The sequence below is a fragment of the Sarcophilus harrisii genome, chromosome 4 (assembly GCF_902635505.1).
Source record: "Sarcophilus harrisii chromosome 4, mSarHar1.11, whole genome shotgun sequence".
In the NCBI taxonomy this organism is placed as follows: Eukaryota; Metazoa; Chordata; class Mammalia; order Dasyuromorphia; family Dasyuridae; genus Sarcophilus; species Sarcophilus harrisii.
This window is the reverse complement of record NC_045429.1, coordinates 41,874,626-41,894,910: the sequence shown is the minus strand read 5'-3', so window position 1 is coordinate 41,894,910 and position 20,285 is coordinate 41,874,626. Positions and strand designations below refer to the sequence as shown.

The 20,285-nt window shown below is 37.1% G+C and overlaps 1 protein-coding gene across 7 annotated transcripts in view; it reads right to left on the bottom strand.

Annotated features, from left to right (window-relative positions):
* The window catches only part of TTLL7 (tubulin tyrosine ligase like 7), a 243,062-nt gene that overhangs the window by 69,945 nt on the left and 152,832 nt on the right, over positions 1–20,285 (bottom strand). For all 7 annotated transcript variants that reach the window (XM_031936758.1, XM_031936756.1, XM_003767351.2 and 4 more), the window contains exons 18-19: positions 17,502–17,582; positions 7,553–7,713 (exon numbers count right to left, since the gene is read on the bottom strand). In XM_031936758.1, coding sequence (XP_031792618.1) covers positions 7,553–7,713; positions 17,502–17,582 — 242 coding nt within the window. The remainder of the gene's footprint in view (positions 1–7,552; positions 7,714–17,501; positions 17,583–20,285) is intronic.

Here is a 20,285-nt window from a genome sequence, read left to right as displayed (position 1 = left end):
AGCTTCCGGGGTTTGGGAGCCTTTGAAGGGGGCTTGACCTGGGTACCTTCCTGCCCTGGCACCTGGGTGACGATGGCTTATACTAAAGCTGAGGATGGCTTCAGGATGAATTAGTTAGACCTCTCTGTTATGGGGTGCTCTGATAAAATTTTTTTTATATTTCTTCTGTTTTCCTATCTCCAGTTCCTGTGCTGGCCAACATTTAATGCTTCCTGATTAATCATTTCACCTCTGCCCCAGCTTGCACGAGTCCCTCTTTTTTCTCTCCTTTGTTTTTCTTCTGGAGATACTGAGGAGGGATAGAGGGAACACCTCCAATAAAATTTTAAAAAATTGTATCGGAGACACATAACACTTCTTCCCAGGTGACCCTGCACAGAGTTCCTGGGAAGGCAAGGGGTTTTATCTCTCAGCCAAATGGCAGCCATGGAGAGGGTACACGTTCCCTACCAGCTCCCAATTCAAAAATCCTGAAACTCACCCTTCTGGCTGGAAGGGAGGGACTCTTCTGGTCAGTGCCAGCTTTGGGGGAAATCAAATATCATTTAATAACTGGAACTGATGGTAGCTCCCCCATAAAATTGCTCAATGATGTCTGTATCATCTATATACTTACAGTCTGCATCTTGCCTCCCCCTACAAAATGTTAAGCTCTTCAAGTGCACAGGCCATTTCATTTTTGATTTTATATCCTCAGTGTTCAGCACAGTACTTGGCATATAGTAGGTACTTAATAAATACTTTTTGACTGATTAAAGCAACTTTGAAATCAACAGGTCAGGAATCCAGGCTTCTATTTCCTGAGCATCTCTTGCCAAGATGATTGCAAAGGATCATACCTATGGACTTCCTGGGTTCTAGGAGGGGCCAAAGTAAGGAATTTCAATTTTTGTCGCACAATTACTGGGAATTACTGAGATGTGCATTCAGTGAAAATGTGGATGGCCTGTCTCTTAGCCTCAAGAGTTTTCCTCCTCAGAAAAGGCTGACATGATGAATTTGGGAAACATTAGTATTCTGTAGAAAATGAGACTGATAGGAAAAAGAGTTGTGATGATTATTTGAGTTATAAGAAGTACTCTCTGTACTTTCTGCCTACTGTATCAGGTTGAAAAAAAAGCTGTCATATACCAATAAATCCAGTTGTTTGCTTGTCCTGTGCAAGACTTCGGGAAAAAGTCTTTATATCTTTAGATCTTTATATCTGTAGAGATCTAAACACTCTATTCCTTCCCTGTCTCTCTGTTGCTCTCTCCTTATGTACATATTCATAATTTATACAAATGTATCTGTGTGTGTATCTATATATATATGCATATGCACATGTATAGATGTATTTATATGTGGGAAATATTTCTGTGTAGGGATATGCCAAATCTACATATTGGTGATTTGGGCGGGGGGGGGGGGAGAGAAGGGAGGGTTAAACCTGTGAGGTCAAACCATGTACAAGTAAACCCAGAAACTGAGCACTTTGGGCCACAGATTACTATACAGCCAACTAACATCCATTAAATCCAATTTGGCACAAAAGCACCAGTGGTTTCCTAAAGCCAGTACAGAAGGAATACTGATAACCTCAAAACTACTTGGAAAGTTTTGAATGTGGGCCCAGCCATGGTCTTTCAGAGAACCGATGTGGGAAAGTTCAGAGACACTCATGAGAACCAAGTAGTGATTCTCCCCCTTTTTTGTACAATTCATAAAACTCTCTACTAAGACATGGAGAATTACAGATCCAAGTTGGTGGGCCTAAGAACTCATAGTGATGAAGTCACAGATCTTTCTAAGATGAGCTTCCAAGGCAAGATGGTGGTGTGGAAAGTCAAATGACCAGATTCAAATCCCTTTCTTTGAAGCTTGTTATTTGTGTGATTACAAGCAAATCACTCAGCTTTCCCAAGACTTATTCATAAAATGAGGATGTGGGACACAATGGCCTCTGGGGCCCCTCCAAGCTCGCTACCATCCTCTGAAAGAAAAGCTACGTTCAAGTTTGCCTCAACAGCAAAATTCACTTCTCCGGAGCACTGGGAGAATGACTCACCAGGCTGGGTAGTGGGCAGATCCTTTTAAACCATTCTCAAATGGGATTATCTCCATGATAACCACAGCACAAACCCTATATTCTGCCAGAAGCCTTAATGCTCTAAAACCTTGAATTCTTCTTAAAGTGTCACCTACTAAGCTGCACACCAGAGATTTAAAGGAGTTAATGTGCTCCCACTCTGACAAACTGATTTTGAGGCTCAGAGTTAATCATAATTCTTTGGCAAATAGGATCAGTTTACACAACTACGCTTCCATTAGGCTCCAAATAGGAAAGTATGGATCACTTCTCATAAAGGTGTACAACTTATTTCAGTTCTCATGGGCTAAGCTTCATTTACTTTAAATTTAGTGACAATTGAATCCTTATTTTATAACACTCAGTGGAAAAAAATGGTAGATTTTCTGATGGAGCTACATCCTTCCTTGAGTGTGAGTCAAAATTATTTAACTGTTAACACTGTGTGATTATTTGACATTTATTGACATTTTAAAGCTTTCAAACCTTCTAGGCTCAGAATTTTAAAAAAAAATTGAATGACAATTATTTATTCATGCAGAGGCAACATGGCCCTAAAAACATGATGTGCCAATAGTGTGTGACAAGTTTGCCTAAAGAATATAACATTCTATATGTTGCCTAAAGAGGAAACAAGTTTTCTGTATGAAATGAAATATTTGTTATGAGAAAAGAAGCCCACAATGTTTTTTTTATAAAAGTGAATATCACTTAATAAGTCATTATATTAGTTATTATTAATTCTACTATTACATTTGCATATATTTGTGTAAGAAATAGAAATTAAACAACAAAAATTAAATTCACATTTTTGCGTCAAAGCAATAAAAAAAATGGAAATTTCAGTCAAAACACATACCAAAAATTTGCACTGTACCAGTTCTATTTTTAAAAAAAGGGAAAAGCAAATTGAACATTAAAGAAATAAGAGAATATCTCTGTGTATTCATGAAAACAAGAATATCTTCCCCAAAAATATACCTCTCACCCCCTCCTCCACCCAAACCAGATCATTTTAATGAAAATTAGGCCAAGTCTGAAGAAAATCAGTCTTCCCTAAAATTAATTTGCTCTAGCTCTTCAATTTTTTTTTCTTTCCAGTGATTTACATTCTGGTCTACCTGCTATCTGGTTCCCATTGGTTAAATCTGTAATTTAGAAAAGTGAAAGTATATATGTAACTATGTTGAAATAGCCTAGTAGGCTTTTTTGTTAAATTCAGAAAACAATGTGGGTTCCTTGAAGCCAACCAAATACTTCCTTATAGTAAAAACAAATGTCAAATTGCCTAAGTTAAATAGAAAAGTTAAGACAATCAATGCAGTTTAAGAAAACTCACTGAAAAATGAAGAATTTGGCAATTTTGTCTCCAAGATTTGGAAAGGCAAACAAAGGCTCCGATGATAATCAACCGACAAAAGTTTGGCTTATTCTGCTTAGCTAAAAGTTAATGTCTCTAATGGTTATGAAAAGCTCTCATTAAGTTCTCCAAACAGGGCCAGAGATAATCTGCAAGTAAGAGTGCAGTATGTGTTGGTATATATGTATATGTGTGCATGCATGCATATAAACTATATGTATATATGTTTTTGTATATACACATACCTGTATATAAATGACAAATGGATGAAAAACATATCTTTAAATGTAAATTGATTAAACAAGCCAAAAAAATGAAAAAGAATGATAAATCGGATAAGAAAATAAAACTCTACAATATGTTGCTTATAAGAGACATCTCCAAAAAAGATACACAAAGATTAAAAGCGGGAAGAAAAAAATTACTATGTATGCAGTGAGTTCAAAAAAGGAAAAATAGTAATCATATAAAGCAAATATTCAGAAAATAAAAATGGATAAAGAAGTTATCTTCATTATTATGTGGACATGAATGTAAAAGATTATTACTGAGCTATAAGAAATTACAAATATATACAAAGAAAAAGGAAAAATCTCTATGAACCCAATGTAAAATAAGCAGAGCCAAGAAAACAATATACAAAATGTCTATACAACAATTTAAGTAGAAAGAACTGCACCTACAAAAAGTAAGTCACACAATCACTGATTAATAAGCATGGCTTAAAAGAAGAAATATGAGATCATAGCCTTTGAAGAGGTAGAAAGGTCACAAATGATGTATATCACATATATTTTGACATTTTTTCAATATATTAATCAGTTACACCATATTTTTCTTTTTTTTGTTTTTAAAAATATTCTTTGGTATAGTAAATGGTTCCTCTTAGATATAGGGGAAATTTTTGATGTTAAAAAAAAAATCAATAAAAACTTAATTTTTATAAATCTCAATGGTTGCCTATTACTGAAGGAGTATTGCTTCTAGGGAAATGTAGTGATGATTTGGGGGGGCTTTTGTTCTGGAAATCTGACTCCAAGGTCTTAGAAGAAAGCTTTGCTCCCCCCACACACACACACACACACAACCTAGGATATTGTTCTGACAATGTGTCTGATTCTGAATAGCCCACTCCTCAATTCATTGCTGACTGATAATCTGATCAGTAATAATCTGATTATCAAGAACCAAATTCCAGAAACTGAACATCTGGGCCATAGAATTAGTAGGTCAATGACAGAAAGCTGAATAAATGTTTCTCCTTGCTTCTGTTTCTCTGCTGAATTCTTTTGGAATTTAGTTCACTTGTAATTGGCATCACAATTACAATAAACTTTGCCCCTTGACAAGGAAATGGATTCAAGCCTGCAAATTCTTTTGAGACACCTTGAGACACCAGTCTGTGACCCCAAACTTTTGGGGTTCCCTTCCCAACCTCAACATTACTTTTAAATACAAAATGCTCTGGGCATGTAAAGTCCTTCACAACCTGGCCCTTTCCTAGCTTTTCAGTCTTCTTATATTTTATGTCCCCCATGTTCTTCCTGCTTTCTCAATGCCTCTAGCATACCCCATTTCACCTCCTGACTACATATTTTAATATCTGTCCCCTATGTCAGGAGAGAGCACAGAGCCTAGAATCAAGCAACCTGGGTTCAAATACGGTCCCAGACACTGACTGGATGAGTCTGGCCAGGCCACTCAGCCTTTGTCTTCCTAACTTTCTGCAACCCTAAATGCAATAAGAACACCAACAATCTGCAGATTCTATAAAGCAGTCAGCACAGAGCTGGGCACAACAAAGACACTATATAAATGTCCTGAAGATGATGATCATCATCACCATCCACTTAATGGTTTCCCTGAATTCTTTGATGGCTTGATTCAAATCCCACCTTCCTCAGGAGGCCTCTTCTGGTCCTTGTCACTGCTGGAGCCTTTCTTCTAAGCTTACCTTCCATTTACATAATTGTTTACACCTCGTCTCCCCCATTATTAGAATATGAGCTCCTTAAAAAAATAAATCATGTTTTTATCTTCATTTGAATTCCCAACATTTAGTATAGTGTAGTATTCAGCACATCATAATACACAAAAAAGTACTTTGACTTACTGATAAATTGAAAGGTTGATATTGCTTGGAACCATTTTTATTCCTTCTTTTATGTTCTTTCAATAAGTTTATATATAAAAATATAAGTCATTACTGCCATACTCCCAATGTCCACTAAGCCCTTCTTTCTCTGAAGGATCTGAGGGGCTTGTGCTCTCTCAGTACAGCCTTTGAGAGCCTCTGGAAGCAAAAGAAGACATGATGACAGCCAACTCTCATATAATACCTGGTGGTTAGGAAAGCATTCTTCTCAGTTACTCAGGGGATCAGGAAAGTGAACAGAGCAAGTGTGATTACTCCCATTTTACAGATAAGGAATCTGAGGCCTAGAAAGATGAAGTGATTTGTTCATCATAACATACTTAGCGAAGGGCACAGGCTGGAACTGAACGGTGTGGCACAAGGAAAAGAGCACTGAATGTAGAAGCAGAGGAGATGGGATAGACCCTCTCCCTGCCTCCCCTGGGGCATTGGGGGAACCATTTCTCTGGGCCTCTGTTTCCACCTGATGATTTGAATGCATCCTCTAAATCCCATAATTCTAACAAGAGTGAGCATTCTTTCCATCCTAGCATGTGGCGAGTACCACATGGCACAACAGACAAAGAAAGACTCTATGACCGAGACATTTACAATACTTGCAATAGGGCAGAGATCACAGCCCAAGTTTATTACCAGCCTTGTACACACAGAAAAGGAAAGAATGGGAAACAAAAGGAATGAGTTTTCCTCCTTCCTTTCCTTTCTTCTTCCTTTTCATTTGCATGAGGCCCAAAGAACTGGAATCAGAGAAAACAAGAACTTTATAAACTCAAACAATTTTTGGGGGAATTCTTTGTCACAGTCCCTCTCAAAATGAAGTCAGGGGCACAAGTGCTCCATTAGGAAACTAAACAGGAACTAGAAGAATATTCTTATCCTAAATCAGATAGAAGATTAAGGGATTTTTCTCCTAGTCAAAAGGAAGAAGTTGAAAGACAAAGTTAAATGACTATGGGCTCTACTTAACTAGCTAAAGGTCTGATCCTTTTATTTAATAATGGGTATCTAAGGGTCCAACTTTTCCAGAATGGCTCAAGTTTGTATCTTTAGATTTTAAGTTAAATGAGAAATAGGAGAACCAACTTTCCCTCATACAAAGATTATTTAGAACCTAAACTAAGGATTCCTGCTGTTGCCAGAAGCTAGAACCAGGGAGATTCTCTAAAACAATTTACCTATTAGAGCACTGTAAAGGACCATTCAATATTAATATTAATTAATTAATTAATATTAACCCAAGGCCAGGAGAGGACCACTTAGCAAGATCTATAAAACCCACAAGCCCATTAGGAAAGAAACTAAGAATAAGCAATGACATCAAGAGCTTTCTAGCATTGGATTTGTAAGTTGGTCTATAATTTATGTACTTGAATCACACATATTTCCTATGTGTGGTGCTGAGTTATTCTTCCCACTAATGGAATATATATCTGAAGAAAAAAAACTAAGAAAAAGGCCAAGCCAGAAGAATTTTATAAGTCAGCTTGGAGGTAAAAAATTGAAGCCTTGAGAATGTATGATATCTCTAGTAAGACATGTTCCTAATGCAGTCTTTTCTCCAATTCATATGTTCACAGGATTACTGATTTAAATCTGGAAGGGACTTAAGAGGTCACTTGGCCCATTTCAATTTTACAGATGAGGATCTGAGGTGCAAGCAATTTAAGTAACTTAGTCAAAGGCTCCCAATGGCCAGGATAACTCCAGCCTTCTTTCCACCCTGCCACATTTGCTCACTATTCAGAATGCTTTTTTTTTTCCCCAATAAGTACCAATTACTGAAGTTTAACTGTAGTCATACTCCAAGCATAAACATTAAACTAATTATCTTTAAAGTATTGCTAACTCTAAAAATTATGCCAATTTAAAAGTTATATATTCTGAATAAATATCAATATTTAGTTTTGCCATTTCTACAATTGGGTAGATAGCAAAGTGATTGTGAAAAACAAAAAACAACGCCACATACCCTGAATTACAGAAGCAATTCCACAAGCCTTGGCCATGGCTCCACAGCAGCCTATTAAATACCCGGTTAAAAATTCGAAACAAATGTAAACCTTCCATGTCAGGTATCTTCCAGATACGTGGGAGAACAGAGCGAATGCTTGTTTTCACAATGTCCAAAACCTAAAAGGAAATATAAAACATTTTTAAATCCTAGGCACATCCAGAAACACCACATGCCAAACATCTGGTCTTACTTTCACCAGTGAGAAAAAAATAGATGGCAAGAAATAATCATTTAACATGTCTTTTCAAGCTCAACAGAATGCTTCACCTAATTTCAGGTTATTCATCATGTAGGCTGTTAACATGCCTTTTCAATCAAAACCATTTTACCAAAACAAACCCAGATAAAGTTGTTCTTTTCCATTTCGTCAAATATAATTTTTCTCACTCTTCTTAACATTATCTAGTTAAGGAAAGTAACTGCCTATAAAAACTGGACCCAATGTGAGATGAACACACACACACACACACACACACACACACACAGAGAGAGAGAGAGAGAGAATGATTACATACATTTATCTCAACTCACCCCAAATAATGTGGGAGTTAGATGGAGAAGAGAGATATATAGTTTAAAATCAGTTCTCTTGCTTAGAAAAATGACCAATTTTTAGTAATTTTGCTGTCTCTGGTCTATTCTAGCATGAAGGAAAAACTGAAATAAATATCTAAGTTTAAAATTTGTATCAGCAATTTTTAAAAATAAACATTTGACAAAATTTCATTTATATGACTTCATTTATAAGCCAAAGCATAAAATTATAGAGAAAATTAGGGAAAAAAATAGAGAAAATATTAAATATTAGATTATACTTCTTATTTTATATTAAATGAGTCATAGAACCAAATTGATTTTAAGAAAAAGAAAATAAAATTAATAGTTAATATTTGTATAACTCTTTAAAGTTTAAGAAGAGCTTTACAATATATTATTTTGTTTGAGCCTCATCAACCTTGTAAGGTAGTGTTATCCCCATTTTATAGATAAGGAAGCAGAGGGTGAGATAGGTTAATTGGCTTGTTTGAAATCATACAGCTAGTAAGTATCTAAGGCAGGATTTAAAGTTGGAACTTACTATCATTCCAGTCCTCTACCTACAATACTTTCTTAATATTATTCAACATAAAAAGAAACATTAGACCTTTGGTTACGTTTTCTGAATATTAAGTGATAACACGAATTATTATATATGTGTATGTGTTTATGAGAAACAGAAGTAAATTGGGTTTCATATATAAAAGAAACAAAGTTGCAATGAAGATTATGTTTTTATATACATTATAGTACTTTGCAAACAGAAGGGATACAACAATGGATGGCTGAAACAGCAAATGAATATCCTTCAAAGTAAGTTTTTACTTGGTGTAATGTCAGAGAGCAGTGGACAACACAACATGGAGCTTACAAAAGAAACAAAGTTGGATCTCTAGTTCTGGAAGAGGTCAAGCATTTGACATTTAGCACCCTTTGTGTGGACAGCAACATGGTAGTTTTAGGGAGGGGGCAGGGATATTAGATATGAAATGGCCTCATCCTTTACAGAGTTACAATCTATATATGGAATAAACACAGATAATTAATGTATAATGTATGTAGACATAAATACATTAGAAGTCTTATGAAGAAGTTATTTCCTTTTGTCCCATTGTTCATGTGTTTTTTAATTAAATTTATTCAGCAGTTCCCTTTTATAAATCAGACTGGAGATTAAAAACCGAAGCCATGATAATGGGTGACATCTCCAGTAAGACATGTTCCTAATTTAATCCTTTCTTTAATTCTATATGCAAAAAAAAAAAAAAACAAATTTTCAGGATCAGATGCAAAAATTCTAAGCTCCAAACTCTTTCCTCTGTGCCTACCTCCATGCCCCACTAAGAATGCAAGCAATTTGACACAGGTTGCACATGTGTAGTCCACAAGTCATGCTGTGAAGAAAACAAACCACCCCCCCCCAAAAAAAAAAAACAACAACAAGAAAAGGCATCCAGACAGCAGTATTTCCCTCTTTGGAAGGATGATGGAGAGCATGCTCTAATCACAAGTTTTTCATAGCCATCTTGGATCACTGTATTGCTGAGAAAAAATAAGTCATTCATAGTTGATCACCTTACAACATTGCTGCAACTTTTCACACAGTAAATTTCACTTTGCATCAGCGCATGTCTTTCTAGGTTTTTCCAAGAGCACCTTGATCATCATTCCTTATAGCACAATAATATTCATCATAATCACATGCCACTATTTGTTTAGCAATTCCCCAAAGGAAGGGATCCCCTCAATTTCCAATTCTTTGCCATCAGAAAAGAGCTGCTTTTGTCCTTTTCCTTTTTTATATTTTTTGGATACAGACCTAGTAATAATCCAAGATTCTGAAATACTTGGTTTTATGGTCTTTTTAGACATAGTTCCAAATTATTCTAAAAAAATTGTTCATTCAGTTCACAACTCCACCAAAAATGCATCAATATTTCATTTTTCTTTTCTGTCCTATTAGCCAATATAATAGATATGAGGTACTACCTCATAATTTTTAAATTTGAATTCCTCCAAGCAATAATAAATTAAGAGCATTTTTTCATGCAACTATAGACAGTTTTCATTACTTTATCTAAAAACTGGTTATAACTTTTGATCATTTACCAATTGGGGAATGACTACAAATTTGACTCAGTTCTCTATTTTTTTGAGAAATGAGATATTTAACAAAGAAGTTTGCTTCAAATTTTTTTCATTTACTATTGCTGTTCCATCCCATTCCCCCCTTTCTTCTATTCACTCTTTTCTGTCACTTTGTCCCTCCTTAAAAGTGTTTTGCTTTTTACCCCATCCCCAAATCTGTTTTCCTTTTTAAACCCTCTTCTCTTGTCTCCTTCTCCTCCCTACTTGAGGGAGTTATTTTCAACCAGTTTGACGATGGAAGGCTTCATGGAGGAGTCAATGGAGTTCACCTTTTTAAAGAATAGCTACGAATTTAATGGCCAAATAAGCTAAGAGAATAAGAATATAGGAAAAGGCTAAAAGAGTAATTTAATACCAGCTAGTGAAGGACCTTGAAGGAGTCAATAGAGTTGACCTTTAAAGAATAGCTATAAATCTAGTAGCCAAATAAGCTAAGAGAGAACATTTCTTACTGTGAACAAAGGAAAGGAGGTAGGAGACCAGAGAGTCTAATTTGGTAGAAACACAGAGAATGTAGGGAGTAATATAGGACTAATAAAGGAAAAGGCTAGAAGGATAATTTAATACTAGCTAGTGAAGGGTCTTGAATGCCAGGCTAAGGAGTCTGAAACTCATTTCAGAGATAACAAGCAATTCAAACAACATATCTGAAATGAAAAGTAGCAGGAACAGATCAACATTAAAAAAAATTTTTTTTCTGGTTACAATTCGAAGGATGGATTGGAGAGAGTATAGATTAAACAACACATTATTGTTGTAAAGACAATGGCCTCCAGCAGGGGGATAGTAGTGAGAATAGAGAAAAGAAAATGAATGACAACAGGTGATAAAGCAGCATGAACACAACTTAAAATCTTATTTTTGAAGGTCTTCTTAAGGAGGGGCAATCTGTGCACTGAGAGAACAAAGAGATGGAATGCAGGGCCTAGAGTCAGAAGAGCTCAGTTCAAATCCAGCCTTAGACAGATATCTAGGTGTGTGACCCAGGCAAGTCACTTAACTCTGTTTGCCTCAATTTTCTCCTCCGTTAATGAGCCAGAGAAGGCTTATTTATTGTCTCTCCTAAGAAAACCCCAAATGGGGTCACAAAGAGCTGGGCATGACTAAAATGACTAAACAACTAAAACACACATAAGTAGCTTGGGTTTGCTACTGGAGCCAAATGAAACTACATATAATAGAAATCTTGATTTTCTTGTGATGAATTTAGAAGCACCCTCTTTCCCAAACCATATTGATATTTCCAAAAGAAAGAACAGATGAGTGATTTAGCTAGTGATCATATTTAAAAGTCGAAAAGTGAAAGACTTGTCTGGGACTTTTTATATGAATTATTGGAAAATTAAAGGCATAAGGCATAAAGAAATCCATACATTCAAAAAAACATTCACTCATATTTACCAGTGTGAATGACAAACTGCTCCATATGGGTGAACAGTTGGTCTTTGTTGAAAACAATGCACAAGCTGAAATCAATTTAAAAATCATATCAAAACTACTCCACACTGTCCTGGTGCTATTATATGCATCAAGCACAGCTACAAAACTCCAACAGCCTCGTGGAGGCCATCAACAGCTCCATGGTGTACCAAGGGCAATCCAACTGAGAAAGAAAGGTGCGAGAAGACAACTCATGGTGCTTATAGAGACAAGTCCGGAGGAACAAAGCAGCTATTGCTCTTTGGAGAAAACCAATGAAACAGGCAAAAATCTATGGGAACCTAACCCTGAAATCCTAAGATAGTGCAATTACTTGATTCTGTCTTTTTTCTTAGCTTATGCATCGCTTTCCCATCTAGCAATTCTGGAACCTCCTCTTGATCCCCAATACTGCAGCCCTTTCTTCTTGATATAGATTTCCATCCTACCACATAAAGCAACAATGGCTCCCAGAAGAAAGCAGTTTTGCACCAAGGGACAAACATGAATATCACAACATCAAAGATTTGACTGTTCTCATTTTCCCCTAGGAATGATCTGTTCAGCTTTTAATTCACATATTTTGTTCACTGGAATTTCAAAATAACTAATGAAATTAGGCAAAGAATTTCTTTCAAAGAAAAAAAAAAAGAAGTGACAGGGAAGATAACAGAGAAGAGGACTTTATTTACATGCTTGTATGTGTGTGCACACATATGAGTGTCCAGTGCTCTTTGTGCTTTGTGGATTAGGAACTCAGAGAAATTGCTACCATTTTGAAGGGCAACCATCCATTTTGAAGTTTTTCCTGTTATGAGAGGCCCAAATGAAAAAGCACCCAATTCCACAAGGACCACAGAGTCCCTGGACATAGGTATATATAGGTACTCAACTCTCCATAATGCCATGTTGCCAAAGAGACTAAGGGATTCCAGGAAGGACAGGATGGATGTGAATTAATAGGAAGGACATGGGCTTCCAAAGAGGGAAATTGAAAAATTTTCCAATTTTTTCTTTCACAAAGTCAATCAAATTACAAAAAGGGAAAAAATCATCATCTAGAGTTAGGAAATATCTATGGATAACATCATCTGGAGTTAGGAAATATCTATGGATAACATAAATATCTTCTATAATGTGGATAACATAAATATCTTCTATAATGTAACTGACATTATTTAGACAAGTTTGACAAGGAAAGAAATAAAGCCAGATCACTTAGTCATGTAGACTCTGAGAGAAACAGGCCACTGAGAAGGTCATTTCTAGTGTTTATTTCTGAAAGCTTTCAGAACACCTTAATTAAGGTCATAGTTACAAATGACCCCCATTACTAGATTTCTTGCCTTATTCTCCTCTTGTTCACTGCTTTCTCCTAGTTTCATAAAGTGTTCTGAGTCAAGTCTTTCCACTGATATATGGTCTTCTGGACAAATGGTCAGTTGCATTTCCACCATGTCATAGTGGACAATTTTTCTTTATTACAACTAAGTTCTTCACATTCCATGCCACAGGGTTTAAAAAAGCATATTGAATTCAGTGCATAAATGAAGACTATTTTATAAAGATTAGAAAAGTAACATAGCATAAGAAACACAACTGGGAATTTTAAATCTTTATATTTGCATAGGAGCTTATATAGTTTTCACTATGATTAATTAGCTTCCTGACTGGGAGATATTGTTCCTTCCAGTTCAAGCTTCTCTCAACTCTCATGTTTCTTGTTTTTATGCCCAAGTAATTTCCCTATAGGATCCCATAACCTAGAAGCCTTCCTTCTAACAAAGAACAATAGTAAAGCAGAACAAATGGACACCACAATTACATTTGACCCAGTAGGCAACATTCTGTACCTGTGCTCTCCTGTCATTCAATAGAGAAGTGACAAGTGTATTTTATCATCTGTCATCTTGAACCAAGACTAATCATTATATTTCAATGGGAATTTGGCAGATATTCTATGTGTTTATGTTTTACATTATTGTAGTTCTGATTTTTATTTTTCTCCTGCTACTGCTTATTTTGTTCTGTATCATGTTGCTTACTTTGCTCTTCATTAGAGTATGTGTCTTTCCTCTCTGTCTATAGCACAATTCTGAGACCTGTTGAAGACTTTAGCTTAAAAAGGCCAACTTCTCCCATTTCATCCAGAGCCAACTCCAATTGTCTTGATCTATATCTGGCCACTGGACCAGATGGTTCTGGAGGAAAAAAGTGAGGTAGGTGACCTTGTATAGCCTTCCTGCACTTAAATCCAACTCACTTGCATGTCATGGCATCTCCTCCCTGATGTCATGGCAAATACTCCCTGATGTCATGGTACTCTCTGAGAATGAAAATTAAACAACAATCATACAACAAACCACTGCACATCTGATGGCCATCTAGTGCAGACTCTTTGACTAATTTGGACCTTTCAATATGTGTCCAACTTTACTTTCTGCCTTTGAGTTGTCCTATTTCAAAAGGCACGAACATTCTGGTGACTTTTCACACCTAATTCCAAGTCAGTTGCCAGAATAGAACATTAGTGTACCTGTTTTCAATGCTTTCAACACTATTCTTGTTGCCTTTTTAAAACATCTTTGCCCAGTTTGAGCAACATTAGATGAAACAGTCATTTTGTTTAGCATTTCTCTTACAATTAATAATTTGGAGCCTATCATATGGATATTGACGGTTCAATTGTTTTGTTGTTAAAGGTTTTTCATATCCTGTGGCCAATCACTCAACAACTAAACAGTGTTTCTTTCACCTCCGACTTTAATACAAAACTTAATACCAGAAAAATTTGACAACTAAATATAAAACTATTAACAAGTTTGCTTGTAAGTTACCTGTTTTTCCACATTTTCTTGCAATTGTGATGCCTACCCCTATAAATTATAAACATTTTCCATTCTGACACTTAATGCTCTTTAACAGCTACAAATATAATAAAGCCTCACCATGTATAATTTTCTCTCTTAATCCATCATCTTTTGCACCAGGACATTTGGTTGCCTACGATTAGTGTAGGTGTTTATTTTACTTTTCATTCTATTAGGTGCGGGGTGGGAAATCTCTGCAAAGTAGAGTTTTTAATTTTATAAAAATGCTCCATTGCGCTAATTGAGCTGATGGGGTTTAATTTTTCAAACAATTCTGTGTGGCTCAAAGCTCCCACAGGCAGAGACTGGTAGAAGGATGTTATCACAGAACAAAGTATAAAAGCAGCCCTTCTCCTCCTTTCTTCATAGACTAAGAAATTAGACTTTGAACACAACTTGGGGTGGGGGATTGAATGAAATAGCAAAAAGAACCATGGTCATCACCAAGCAAGGCAACAGTAAGACAAACTTGGTCAAGCTCCAACAGGCCAAAAACAGAGACCTTTTCCATTTACTATCCCCAGAGGAGAAACTATACTCCTCCATCACTCTCTTTCCTCTCAATGTAGACAACTCTCAACAAGTTCTGATTGGACTGGTCTAAGTTTAGACCACTGAAATCAATGAATAACAAAGACACAAGCTGGAACCTATTCTAGCAAAACTGGCAATAATCTACCCAAGTTAACTACAGACTTGCCTAGCTCTCTCCCAGCTCACTTAGTCCACTGGGCAATGGTAACATGTTCTGTACAATCAATTCTGGAATTACCTCCCTCTCTTTTAGAAACATCAGAAAAACTTAGCAGTGATTCAGTCAACAGCATCTTATTACTAGAGGAAAAGCAGTTAACAAAGTCAAGGAGATTGTAAACAGTCCTGTCCCTTGTACCACAACTTCTTTGTCACCTCTCCTCCCACCAGCATCTTGATCTCTGACCCTGGAGTCCTCGATCACTTTGGGCCATCAGCTGAGCTGCCACCTCTCTTGTCTCAAAACTGGATTTTATATCTTACTTTCCAACCTTTTCCTAACAATGCCCTTACCCATTCCCCTTGACCCTTCTACCTCCAAGCTCCCTTAAGTACTGTGCTCCTCCATTGAAATGCAAGATATGTAAGGACAAATCCTGTCTTTCTTCTATCAGTATTCCTAGCATGATCACAGCACCTGGCACATGATAAACACTTAATAAACACTTTATCAGTTCAGTTCACTTCAATGCAATGCTACTACTCCATCTCCTCAGCGCTCACCATGATGCATTTTTAATAAGAGCTCTCCCTAGGCCACAGCTGGGGCCCAGAGGAAAGGTTTCAGGGAAGCTATCTATGAAGCCCCAGGCTATAAGGGGCAGGTGGGCAGGCTGATGTACACTGTGGGAGAGGGCAGGAGTACCTACTGATGAAGCTTTAAGTATTTGTCACTATTCTGAATTACTAAACCTGTAAAACATGTTTTAAGAATCAAATTCATCTCTGCTTTCTTCCCGTTCACAGGTGTTATTACTATCACAGCAAATCACCTCAGAACAACTACTTAGTCTAAAATAATCATGTTGTGAGTTCTTTCTTTTCCCTCTGTCTAGATATCCAACCAAAGTTACAAAACCAAGTAATCACCCCTCATAATGTGTTCCACTTCTTCCCCCTTCTGTTGTTTCAACATCTTAGTAGAGGCCTTCACTAGCCTTTCCATAGATCATGGGTTAAGATCTGGTAGGATCTGCAGAGATTGCCTGTTGTTTCCTGAAGTGAAGTGCAGGTGACTGTGTCGCCCTCACTCCTACGCAATCCAGTAAAATTTGTGGCTCCCTATCACCTCCACGATCATATATAAAATTCTCTATTGTTCAAAGTCCTTCGTAAGCTGCTCATTCCAATCTTTCCAGGCTTCTTACACCTTATAGCCTTCCCCCTCTTTCCCTGAAATATACTCTATGATCCAAAAATATGATCTTGCTATGGAAGATTGGTTACAGGACCTGGGGCAATTTACCTGGTGAAGAGAACATGTACTATGGGCACACAATAACATTCAAGCATTTCAGAAGCCAATAAACATTTATTAACTGCCTACTTTGTGCCAGATAATGTGCTGAGCCCTGGAGATGCAAAGAATAGCAGAAGACATTCTCTGCTCTCAAGGAGCTCACAGTTTAATGAGGATAATAGATAACATAAAAATAACCATGTCCAAACAAGAGGGAAAGCACTGGCATTAAGGGCATTAGGGAAGGCTTCTTGTAGAAAATAGGATTGGAAGAAGGACTTGAAGGAAGCCTAAGAAGCCAAGACGTGGAGGTCAGCCTGAAAAAATGTCCAGAGATTAGAAATGGAGTACTGGATAAATAGCAAAGATACAAAGTGATGGCAACCTGGTGTTCACGACAATTTACCCCCTTGCCATGTTTGGAGGCAATTCTATCTCCTTACCCACTTTTCAGGTTCCAACACTCACATTCAATGATCACTAAGGATTGATTTTCCAACAAAATGATTCTTCTCTTCGTTGACTAATAACTAAATTGGCCAGTTAACCAATGTTTCGTAAGAATCTGTCAGGTGTGTATGTGTGTATTTTTACTGGAATAGTGTCATTAACTCTCTTGTCCCCCTTTCTCCTCAATGTATATAATCATAAAGACTCAAATCCTACTAAGATAAGTGATATATAACTCAAAAGTGATCACAGGGGCCATGTCAGAGTCCAGTTTATTAAAAGGAATGATAGAGATGAAATTATACCCTCCTATTGATGACCCAAAGCACAGAACCCTGTCAACTAAGTAATCATAAGATAAAATACCAAGGCTGCAATACATTTACTGGTCAGGGATGTGAAAGGCTAGAGATGCTAGCCAATGAGTTCTGATACCTTTTTAGTCAAGGAAGAGCAGAAGGATAAAAATATATTGGACTTGACTCACCTTCCGCTGTTTTACAGAATCCAATTTTATAAGCCAGTATGAAGCCACTTTGGGTTTATGATACTTCCAGTTATCCATGATCTGTATTTGGAAAGAAAAGCTAAATGAAGTACAATCCATCATTCCCTCCACAAACAATCCCCCAAAGTAAGTACTGAGATCAATACAAATAGTTTGTGAATTGAAAACTCAGTATTATTGGGTAGCTAAGAGGGCTTATCTCTGTACGTCCAACATTAAGAATCTCCCAACTTCTGTTGCTTCACAAAGCAGTAAGTGAACACAGATTTCTTTTCACCAGTTGGTAAATATCCCAAATCACAGAACAAGAAGTAAAAAGAGTTGATGGAATAAGATACTTCTGGGGTTAGAAGGGACTAATAGCCTTTGCTCACAGCCTTTTAAAACTAAAATGCTGACCCGCATCTGGGGTCTGGCTTTTATAAGTTTACTTATTAGTTTTGTGGCCCTAGTCAAGTCACTTAATCCATCAAATTCAGTTTCCTCATCTTTAAAATAAGAATCACCATAATAGCACCTCCCTCACATAATAGCTATTAGTGAGTCTGTCTTAGAAATTGAATTGTGCTTTTCACATACAACTGTAAAGACATTTTATAAGTTATGAATTTGGTCTAGATGTTTAACAGTGTTTGCTAGGGACAAAAATAGACGTCTGAATTTGATTTCTGAACACAAGTCCCAGAAGTTGGAGTAATGAAACACCCAGTTGTACCTCATAGAAATAAATAAAGGTCAAGTAAGCTAAATATGCATGTGTAGATGTGGACAAAGACATGTGAACACAATGATATACACTGATGATCACACACACACACACACACACACACACACACACACACTCTTCTGTGGCCCAGAAATGCTACTATGATTTACATCTCTAGGGATGTATGTGTATAGCATAGTCAGCCTGCTCAAAAACCAAAATTATAATCCTTATTTTCAAATTGTCATTTTTTTAAAGACAAGGAAAGCAGATTTGCTTGAGAAATACTTACATGCAATAAATGTGCTATATAAACAATTCTTGCCTTCACTTACAAAAGACATTTCCATACTTTAGGTAATAACAAAAGCCCAAAAACAGGGGCTCATTTTCAGGTTTAAAATTTAGGGCCATTTCAACTTCCATTAATATGAATGCAAAATATTTTAGGCATAGTCAAGATTGTTCTTATTTTAGTTGTTTAGCCATTTCAATCATATCTGAGTCCTCATGACCCCATTTAGGATTTTCTTGGTAAAGACACTGAAGTGTTTTACCATTTCCTTTTCCAGATCATTTTCCAGATGAGGAAACTGAGGCAAACAGGGTAAAGTGACTTGTCCAAGATCAGACTTCTAATAAGTATCTGAGATTGGATTTGAACTCAGATCTTCCTGACTCCACATGCTATCCACTGTGGTACCTAGATGTTCTGATAAAGATTAGCCTCTTAATTATTCATATACTTATTAAAATGTCCTCATAAATAAATATGATAACTTAATGATAAAAATTAGGCTCTTAATTACTTAATTATTAAAGATTAAGCTCATCTGCTCTTAAAGTAAAAGTTTCTATTACAAAATAATTTAAACAAAGATGCTTTGTTCTCCCTTTTCAAAAACAAGAGTGTTGAAAGAGGCTGGAATTAACGGTAGGAAATAACAAAACCCATCACACCCAAGGCTCAGCACACGACTGCAGCGGTTAGGTTGCTAGTGGCCACACGGTGGAGCCCTTACTCCACAAAACAAACCCTTCCAGGCCCGAGTAAAGGCCCTCAGCAGCTAATAAAAGCAGAGCTTGGAAAGGGACACAGGGAGCCCTTTTGCTGCCAGCCACACGCTTCTGCCCACGGGTGCCTGGGCCCTCTGGGATCACTCAGAGCGCGTGGAGGGACTCTGTGCCTCCATTTCCTGTAGGGGTCCTGTCTCTGCCCGTAGAGCCAGCCCAGAACACCCTGAAGCTCAGCCAGGCTCCGCCCTGCACGCTGCCTCTGAAGTCCACCTGGGGCCACTGGCCGGGATGCTCAGGGGGCTGCTCAGCTTGCGGCTGTGCCTAGGCCCCCTCCAAGTGCACCTTGTGGGCACCAGCCATCAGCTGCTTGGCCCTGACCCTGCCCTTATTCATTTCCCTCCTCCTCATCCTGTGCCCTCCCTCGGAGGCTTCTCAGCAGAGGGTCATCCTGTACCAGGGGGTCATTTCCACTTTAGACTGTGACCTCCGTTTTTCGCCTTCGGACCCCCAGGCCCAAAGTAGGTGCTTAATAAGTGCTTATTCACTTTTGTGATTACTCTTTTCCATTACTTGTAATTTTATTCCTCTGAGATCAAAGCGTCCCTTGATTTACAGCTAAAGAAATCACGCAAGATCCTACTGGCACTAAAGAGATCAGCACTTGGGGTTAGTGCAAGAAGCTGCTGCTGCTGCAATTCATTTCTAACCACATGTACTTGATTTAAAAATAAATTAAATTCTTCAAATTCACCCTTCAATTTCATTAGCCAGCTTTAAAGATAGCTCATTTTACAACATTAAATGTCAAGAAAATGCTTGGAATTCAGAATAAGATTTAGAACCTTGGATCCACATAATACCCTCTTTCCAATGAGCTCAAAATGCCTTCATAACAACTTTCCCCAAAAGACCAATACAGTCCTTAAAGAAAGAAGCACTGGAATCAACAAAATTGCAAAGCTAGAAGGGACTGCAGAAATCTGCATCAGGATTTAACTGAAGGAAAACTTTCCATACTTAATCAACATTTATTACATTAG